General features: G+C 36.7%; 1 protein-coding gene across 1 annotated transcript in view; it reads right to left on the minus strand.

Moving 5' to 3' along the window:
* Nucleotides 1-2,702: 2,702 nt before the first annotated feature.
* The window catches only part of LOC114923132 (microtubule-associated tumor suppressor candidate 2-like), a gene marked incomplete at its 3' end in the record, with an annotated part of 102,767 nt that continues 95,127 nt past the window's right edge, over nucleotides 2,703-10,342 (minus strand). Inside the window, exon 4 of the mRNA XM_029285687.1 lies at nucleotides 2,703-2,864. Coding sequence (XP_029141520.1) covers nucleotides 2,703-2,864 — 162 coding nt within the window. The remainder of the gene's footprint in view (nucleotides 2,865-10,342) is intronic.

Raw genomic sequence — 10,342 nt, forward strand, 5'->3', positions numbered from 1 at the left:
TCATGGTTCCTCATTATGGTTTCCCATTTTTTTGTATACAAATTGAATGAAACTAATATTAAATGAATGAATATCAGTTTCTATTTTAAAGATGTGGGAAAAAAACACAACTCAGACAAAGTTTCAGATATCCATTTGAAAAAAGGAATACAGATACTAAGTTCCAATTTAAAACTTCAGTGAAGTCATTTCCTTGCCAATAGTTATCTAAATCAAATAGAAATAGTCAAAGTACTCATATATGTTAGAGGACTACTCACTCTATATGTTTATACCTGAATTTTTCCCTTGTGGATTACAACTCATGCTTCCCCTCAAAAGCAAATCCTATTAAAAACTATATAGCATTACTATGAACGTGTCAAATGATTATCTGTAACATTTCCACAAAATAAAAATGTATTGGCTGAAAGGGTGACTCAAATCAGGACATGCTTTATTAGTCAGGTATAAAGCTATTACGATTTTCACACCCTATTTATATATTATTTATAGAGTAAATAACTAAAGAGTTATCCTTTCCTTTGAGCAGTCATGACTCTTCACTGAGAGCTTCTTATAAACAAGATTTACCAGTTTTAATTTTTTAAAATCAGCTTACAGAATGTCTAATCCTTATGGCACTTTGTGGATAAAGCTGTCTTATGTACTCTTCTCTTTCTTGAAGCCCACATATCATCAACAAAATCACCGGGAAGTAGAGCCCCGGAAACCAACCTGATAACAGGAATCCCTAAGAACTAATTTATTGACAACCTATCTTTCTTCTGGGAACACAAATGATCCAAGTGGGCTCTCCATTCAATCTAACCCCACAACCTTAAGCTGGCTGGATTCATGTTTGTAGCAATTATGAAAAGCCATCCATCCTTTGGGTGCTCTCCAGCGACCAATTTGTGAGGCCACTGAAAACTGGAGTCACTATTAGAGAGGGCAATTTTGGTATATTTCTATGATTCCAGCTCTGAGGCCTTCACTTGCGCTTCCTGATTACTATGATTTATTTGAGGTTTATATGTTATAGCAGGAGCATGAATCAGGTACAGGAAGACCAGATGATGAATGGATGGAAATATTTATGACTGTCTCTTCTTCTGAAGCATCAGATAATTTAAAGAGCTGGGCAGATTTCTGCCTTTCTACTTCATAATCTTATTTGAAAAGAAGGCACAGTAGTAACATATCCATATAATTACTCAAATGAATGGATCTCTAATTATATGACGATAGTCAGACTGCACATGAGAAATGGGTGTTGGACAAAAATGATGATGGATGAACAGCATATATGCAAGCCTTTCTCACCTTGTCCCTGTCATGAAGGGATACCTTTGCATTTAGAAACAAATATCTGAAGGTTTATAATATTGTAGCAGACATCTGAGCTCATAGATCTGGAAAGCTGATAGGTTAGAACAGGGGTCTTCAATCTTGGCCCTTTTATGACTTGTGGACTTCAACTCCCAGAATTCCTCAGCCAGCATGCCTGCTGGCTGAGGATCATTGAGTACAATGATCTCAAAGAAAACCCAATGCTCCAAACACACCACAAGATGGTGCTGATCTGCTCTGTAACATCAGGAAATAGTTTCCCATTAATATTATTGATTACAGGAAGATCTTACAGAGCAGGGGGTATCAAACTGGTGGCCCGCGGGCTGATGCATCACGCGCAGGCCATGCCCACCCCGGCTCCGCAAAAGCAAAAAAGTCACAATACGCTACGTGACGTGATCGAGTTTGACACCCATGCTACAGAGAAAAACATAGCTTCTGGAACCCAGTCTGAAATACCAATAAAAATAGTTTCCTGCCTGCAGAGAGAAATAAGGAAAATTTGATTTAGCATCACATACATATCCCAACTAAGCACAATATTCTTTGTTAGCTAGTTTACTTATTTCTATTCAAATAGAAGACTTCTTGAAGCAAATTGAACTATCCTCTGCTTCAAAGTTTTTGGATTTCTCCAGGTTCTCAAGGGGTTCCAAGCTTTCTTCAGAAGTTGTTGGGGAAATGGAAGCCAACTCCCACGTGGCCCCTGCTTCCTCATCTAGCCTCTTTTCCAGGTTTTTCAGAGTTCTGCTCTTGGTCTTTCAATTAGCAGGGTTTTTATATCTCTGGCAGAGGGATGGGCATCTTTGTGTACATGCTGAGAATATCTCCCCTCATAAGAAATGTACTGGGGATGCCTCCTCTACAGTCTGCTTGATGGGCTGCCAATTGGTAAGGAACTCCATTCACAGCAGATATGTTTGGCTCAGTGCTTCCAGTATAACTTGTGGATAGGGATTTATCAAGATTCTTGATTTTGGGGAAGTTTGTAAACGTTACGAGTGAAAATGCTTACAAAACTGCTGTAAAGTTCTGCACTCAGTGCACAGACCTACCGAGGGTCCCTGTTTTTTTTATACTTTGCAAGCTCAGGTTGAATATCCATTGTTGAATTCTCCAGGATAAGAATGTTTTTAAAAAGACTGTTTCAATTAAATAGCAATGACCAGCTAATTAATTTTAATGTGTAAAACAGATTTGAGCACAAATTTCAAAACATATTTGGATGCTTTGTAGGTAAAGCAAATCTACTCTGAATTAGGGGTAAACTATACTACAAAACTCTAAAATGCACACTCATTGCACATGCACACATACAGAACATACATGGACACGTCGTATGAACTCTGACACATGGGAAAACCTACCAGCTGGTGCTGTTCCTGTCTTTGGTGCCGGAAGTAAACTCCTGCGGGCAACTGGTGCGCTATTTGAAGCCTGCAGTGAAGTTCTACTGGCCCCCTTAAGTGCTTCTTTAGACGGTTCAGCTGCCTTGAGAATGATTTGCTCTTCATTTCCAAGGCTGGAGCCTGCAGGAAACCAAAAGCATCCCAATTAGAACTGCATTAAAAATAGATGTGTGCCTTGTGCAGTGAATTGATAACATTATTAATGTCATAGACAAATCAAAAAGTCTTCTGTTATTTTAAAGTGATGCACATCCTATGCATACGCGATGAGAGGATTGACTCAATTGGGCTCTGTAAAATTTAAATTTTGTTTAAAAAGGTATCATTTTAAAAGGAAAAATGCTGCTTGCATAAAAGGAAGCAAATATGAACAGGCGGCAACTTCAAGTCAGCCTTTCCTAAATCTGTTCCTCCTCTATCAGCGTTTCATCGTCACACAGCATTGCAAGGAAAGAATGAAAACTCAGAACATCCAGATCAGAGTAAATTGGGAAATCCATTTCCCCAAGGGGTGTTTTTTTGCCGGAGACCCGAACACCAGCAAAAAAAAAAACATTGCAAATTGTGGTTCCAGGATACTGCAAAATGCCATAAAAGTGAATTGGTTGCCAAGTGCCCCAGAGGGAGTCATGTGACTGTGAGTGTGTGTGCAGTTATCCTAACTCTGAAGCCATGTGACTGTGAGTGTGTGTGCAGTTATCCTAACTCTGAAGCAGGCTGCAGTTGCCAACACAGTGCTAGGCTGTATTAACAGAGGGATAGAATGAAGATCACGTGAAGTGTTAATACCACTTTACAATGCCTTGGTATGGCCACACTTGGAACAGTGCATCCAGTTTTGGTCACCACTATGTAAAAAAGATTTGAGACTCTAGAAAGAGTGCAGAGAAGAGCAACAAAGATGATTGGGGACTGGAGGCTAAAACATGTTCCAATATCTCAGGGATTGCCACAAAGAAGAGGAGTCAAGCTATTCTCGAAATCACCTGAAGGCAGGACAAGAAGCAATGGATGAAAACTAATCAAGGAGAGAAGCAACCTAGAACTAAGGAGAAACTTCCTGACAGTTAGAACAATTAATCAGTGGAACAACCTGCCTCCAGAAGTTGTGAATGCTCCAACACTGGAGGTTTTTAAGAAGAGATTGGACAACAATTTGTCTGAAATGGTATAGGGTTTCCTGCCAGAGCAGGGAGTTGGACTAGAAGACCTCCAAGGCCTCTTCCAACTCTGTTATTCTGTTATTAGCTCTGGGGGGAGGGTCCATTGTAACTTTAAATGATTGTTAAAATGACCAGTCATGAGTTGAGGATTACCTGTAATGTAATAATAAAAATAAAGAAGAAAAGATGGCACAAACCGGACAACAGTCAAACCAAACCTACATTACCCTGAAAGGGACTTCAATCAAAGAGGGAAGGTGACAACTCAGTGCTCTCCAAAGGTTTGGACTAGTCCTCCTATGATCGATGGTCATGCTGCCTGGGAGCATGGGAACTGCAGTAGGGAGGGTACAAAATTGCTTGCCTGTATATTTCACAAAATCTACAGCTTCCTTTAAAAAAGAAAACATGTGAATCCTAATTGAAAATAGAGTGTCTAAAATCTATGTACATTGACCTTTACCAATAACATTAAAAATTGAAAACAAAAGGAACCCAACTATGTTTAAAGGGGAAGCAAAATCACAAGCTAATGAGTAGTCAGGAACAGGAGTAAATCTTCTTAATGTTTAACAATGATATTTTATTGCAGGATGATAATCATGCACCATGAATTAACAGGCAATAATTAAACCTGGCCCACTCAAGTTACAATTGAGATTTTATAACCGTCTTGTTATTTACCTACCTCCACTTAGATTTAAACAGCACAACAGTAATTTATCCCAGGAAACTGGGTATTTCTCTTTCTGTCTCTCTGTATTTTGCAGCTTAGGCCTCAAACAGACAGGTTCTGTGGTATTTTAGGGCTCCAAATAGGTTTCTTGGAACAAATTAGACACAGTTCCCTGACAGCTCTTCAAATAATTTGGCCCCAGGTTTCTTATGTAGTCCTAGATCAGGGGTAGGCAACCTTGGCTCTTTTATGACTCGTGGACTTCAACTCCCAGAATTCCTGAGCCAGCTGGGCTGGCTCAGGAATTCTGGGAGTTGAAGTCCACAAGTCATAAAAGAGCCAAGGTTGCCTACCCCTGTCCTAGATAATAGTAGGGGATTTAATTGACTGTGCATGAATATAACAGTATTGGCTTCTGAAGGATTAAAAAAAAAAACTTGAATCCAGGCTATGGATTATCTTCACAAGGCCAAACTGTCCTGGGGGTCAGATGAGCAACTTACATCTATACCTCAATTTCTACAACCAAAATGTTTCCATGGTTAGTTTTGGTGATGATTTTTGCCACCCATCTAAACATTACATCACTTGAGGTTCCTCAGTGAGGCATTGACAGCCATCACTGAAAATTTGGTTGGTTGCTTTCCATCTGTGATTGACAGTTAGGACTCCCCAGAGCAGATGACAAATTAAAGGCTTTTCTCTGAGGGCCTTCAAAGCGATAGCCCATACCCCTCACTAATGCCTTTCTTGCTGCAGTGAAACCAATAGTGTGCCTCTCTGAAGTGGATAGCAGCCACAATGTGTGCCTAGATCCAAGTATTGTGTATGAAATAAAGGGGGACACCACCAGTGATGGATATTGCTCTTGGGTAATTGTGCAGGAAGACCTTATTTACAATGGTTCTCTCTCTGAAGACTTTTGAGATTGTGGTTTTGATAGATGGTACTCCTTGTATAAAGGCAAGAGAGAAAAACAACGGGCAGAAAACAGTGAGAAAAATGAGACAAAGAAGATAGAGTTTTGTCCTTCTTCCAACTGAGAGACAACACTCAGCAATGTCTGTCTCTACATGACAATTTCTGTATGTCATCACTAAGATGTCAGCCTATCATTTTAGATACCCACTTAAACTATTTTAAGGCAAAGGTCCCCAACCTTGGTCACTTTATGACTTGTGGACTTCAACTCCCAGAGGAATTCTGGGAGTTGGAGTCCACAAGTCATAAAGTGGCCAAGGTTGGAGACCCCTGTTCTAAGATATTGTTTGAACATTAAGTTTGTTTGGACAGGTGTTTGTTTGTTTTTTGCTTGTTTTTCTCTGTCCAATATTTTTAAATATTCAGTTACAGTAGAAGTTGCCTTTAAGAATAAAATGTTTTGTGATTATTTGCCAAGTGGAATGTGTCAGATATTTTTACCGAAATCTCCTACTCTTGACTCCCATTCTCTTAGTGTAAATTTATTATACAGAGAACATTTCAATTTACAAATCTGGCTTCCTTCCAAATCAGAAGTCATTCTGTTTGAAGTATGGGGTGTCAGGGGAAGTTACGTCATCTCCTCTGAGTTTTCTGACAAGACTTTTTAGTTACTTAAAAGAAGAGAATCTTTTCAAACTATTTCATACAAATTAAAAAAAATAGGAACCTTTGATAAACAACACAAGTTTGAGTAATTAATATTTATTGTGAAAAGAAAAAGAAGGCTCGCTGAAATATGACCTACATATTTACCAAGAAAGAATATATTAGAAAATGCCCATTTAACGTAACCTGATGAGACTATTAATATATGCACTTCAGGTCTTTTTATATATCAAAAACAAAGTGAGACCAAATGTTCTCTGGGAAAAACAAATCAAAGAATTTAAAAATATTTTATTCTTTAATTTAAGAAGACAATATTGAACTGTTGAGGGAAATGTTGAATTGAATACAGTAAAGGATTGCAATGATGCTTGTAAGAAGTAAAGGAAAGAAGGAGATTATAAAGGGAAAAAAACCTTGGGATGCTGAACCTAGTTCTAAAGTAGAAAAGTAGAAATAGATTCAGTGTATACTATAGCAAATTATTTTGCCTCATGTCAGGCTACAGTACTGGCTGATACTGTTTATTCTGCCCAATAGGAATTTCCTAATCCTTCGGGCACAGAATATTCAAAATTTGTGCTATATGATTTTTTTTAGAGCATATTCAGTGGCTAAACCTGGAGCCCTTCCTTACAAAGCATGAGTACTACCACTGAGCAAGTCTGGCTCTGGCTGAGACAGCTTTTTATCTTTTCCAGAATAATTAATAATTTATATTGACTCCAATCCTAGAGATTTCATTTATTTAGATATTTTCCCTATGGGCCCTGAGCAAGACAACATACTGTTAAATAAAAAAAGAGTGCTTTCAGTGATCATTGAGCAGAGAAAACAAATCCTTTTATCTTAAAAGAAACTGCACATGTGGCTCAACTTGCAAGACACATGTGTGGTAGCTGTGTCATTGTGGCATCAATTTGCTTGAAGAGGCAACAAATAGATGCAAGACAAGGGACTGTCCAAGCTTAGAAAGACAAACCCAGCTTTTCCCCAACTTAAACAACATCCAGATGTGCAGATTTCAATTCCACCCATATGGAGGGTAGCCAGGTGATAAAATCTGTTCTAAGCTTGCCTGCTGACATCAGATTCAGTGGCGGAGGCTGTTTTCAAGTCAATCCCAGCCACCAGTTTTCTGTATCTGTGACAGGGGATCCACTTTGTCCCTTGTAACATCTGAACCTTACTGATCAGACCATTAGGCTTTTTGGTTCAGCACTCAAAGTCATTCAATGGCCAGAATATTCAGGATGCTTAGACATCAGTAGCCCTCTGATGACTGACATCATCAGTCAGATGGTGGTGGTGGTGATGATGATGATAATGATGACGATGAACTGACATCAGCTCAATCAGGGAACACCATTTCTGTTCCAGAACTGAACTTCTTCCAAGTAACAAGAATTAAAAAATACATACAGCCAGCAAACAGTGAGTTGGATATTGGTGAGATGTTCCAATAATACAGAATAAACTTACAACAATTTGACCCAATCAATGAATACTAAAGGAGAATATATTGGATACAAAATAATCTTTTTTCCCCTGGGGAAGAATTTTAATGAACACCCCTTAACCCAAATTTTCTGTTTACCCCTTTCAAAGTTTTAACATATCACATATGCTAAATAGATGCAACGGATTTAAGAGCAGTCTCCCCAAATGCAGATACCCAGAGTTGCATATAAAAGTGTAGGCAATTCTGATTAAATCGTATGTTTAATAAATCCCTAAGTGACCAGAAATGGACACAGTTTCTGCATGGTACAAAGTTAAACACACTATCCCAAGTTTATACTTACCATTTGTGTGTAGGTATCTACAGATTCAAAGCAAGACATCAGGCAGATCTTAAACTTCCACAAATGTATTATTCTTATCCAAATATACATTACTCAGTATTTGTAACTGCTACATTACTTTGTAACAGTTACAAAGAACAGACTGAAAGATGTCCATACTTCTACCCTTGCCTTGTTCCCTGTCTTCTTATTTTGAATGCATGGAAACACAGAATTTGAGCATTAGTGTCTAATATTAGTCTGCAACTATTTTCACATCTCATCAACGTTTTAGCAAAAGTTCTAATCTGAATTATATGTGAGTGGGAGAAGAATATTGACTGGATAAATGATGTGTTGATTGGAGAAAAGTTTTCATTTGGAATACTGCTACCTATTTGTTTTATTGCTGAAAAGTCCACTTTCCAGTTAATATTGTTACTGCTGAATGTTACTGCTGAATTATGTCACAATACCATGCACAAACAGTGGCAGGTTATGAATTTTCTTTGGGTGAGGTTGTTAATACCCAATATTTCCTTCCCCCATCTTCCTGAGTAATGTATATTTGGGAAAGAATAATGGAAGTTTAAGATCTGCTAGAAGTGCAATAATTTTTATTAGCAAATTTGTGATGGAACAGGCAATATTTTAATAGGATATTTTTAATATTGCTGATTAAAAGTTTAATGAATGCTGTGTTATGATCCTACCAAGAATTTCTCAGTTATATTACCTAGAGGTTTTGTACACTTTTCACTTTGTTTATAGATCATTTAATTATGGCTTGAGACTTTAATATTTAATGTTTCTGTTTCTTATTAGATTGCAATTCTATCTCACTTAAGCAATAGTTGGAAAGTATTGCTTATATATTAGAATTTGTTTTGGTGATGATAAGATAACCCTCCCCTTACGGCAATTTTTAAGTTCTTTGCAGAAATAATATACTTCTTTTTCACCATTTCCATATATTATAATTGTTTTTCTCTAGATTATTTTCTTGTATTTCAATCTGTAACTGAATGGATTAATAAATATAATGTAGGTGTTATTGCTATATTTGGTCAACCCCTTGTAACATCACTTCTTACAAAACTGAGTAATTCAGTTTTATCCAGACGGCCTTTAAATAAAGCATTATCAAAAGTTCCACTTTTTATAAAATATTTCTATTCTAGATATTTTATGAATTTATTGATTGTTATGCATTTAAGAGAAGCATAGTATTGCTTGTAAGTTATGGAAAAATAAAAATTAAAAAGCTAAACAAGAAAACTTGAAAAAATAAAGGGACTTTTGAATATATATTTTAGATGATTTATACCAAAATTATATAAAGCATTTATAACTGCTAACCAAGAATTAATTCCATATTGTTGAGGACAATATGCTGACTCTGTAAACTGCTTAGAGAGGTCTTAAACCATTGTGAAGTGATATATAAGTCTAAGTGCTATTGCTATTGCTATACACTTGTAATACTCATTAAATTTCAGAAAGCTGAAATATTGGGAACAAAATGAAAACCTGGTTAATTGCTAGTCTCTTGGCAGAACCAGTTGCTACAATCTAATCTTACTAATACCACTAAGAATACTGAGATCATTAGTTCATGATGATTCTGACTCAATAATGTAATTATTTTTCAATTTTTATTCTTGACTAACTATTTATGTACATAAAAATAATCTTGGTAAGATATCTTACTGAGTTAAATGTAACCCCAAATAAAACTGATAAATTTTAATGAATACAGTTCCATTATCAAGTTATTTATTTAGTGGACCTTTATTTTGCCAAGAAATAACAAATAAATCAATCTGGATGTTTCTAGGTGTTACAAGGCATATATCAAGTTCTTTGTCCCAGTATTATTGGAGGTCAATAATGACATTTTTGAAAATCACCTTCTTGTGTTACCTCAGGACATAGGAACAAACTAACCATTTACAATTAGAAGAAAAATGTTTTTTTTTTAAAAAAAAATATGTAAAAGAGTCAGCAAGGAATAAAGTCTCAAGAAAAAAATCCTCCCTTTCTAGCAACATCTATTCTACTATACTGAGGAATTTTATTCATTTGTATTTATTTATTTTTCACATTTCTGAACTGCCCAGCTCCCTCAAAGATTAGGGAGTAGACATAAGAATAGCCCTGCTGGATTGGTCCATTTAATACAAAATTTGATTTTACAGAGTTAGCCAACTTCTATTCAAGAGGCTTACTAGTATTAAGGCTATTTGACAGCTTCTTTCACTATTGCTCCCAAGCAACTAATAGCCAAGCAGGCTGTCATTGCCACCATTTACATCAAGATACCATTAACAGTCCCAAATCAGTGATGATCACCAAATCTGTTAACAGGTTTTTCCTTTCATACAT

The sequence above is a fragment of the Protobothrops mucrosquamatus genome, unplaced genomic scaffold (assembly GCF_001527695.2).
Source record: "Protobothrops mucrosquamatus isolate PMUCROS unplaced genomic scaffold, P.Mucros_1.0 scaffold2072, whole genome shotgun sequence".
NCBI lineage: Eukaryota > Metazoa > Chordata > Lepidosauria > Squamata > Viperidae > Protobothrops > Protobothrops mucrosquamatus.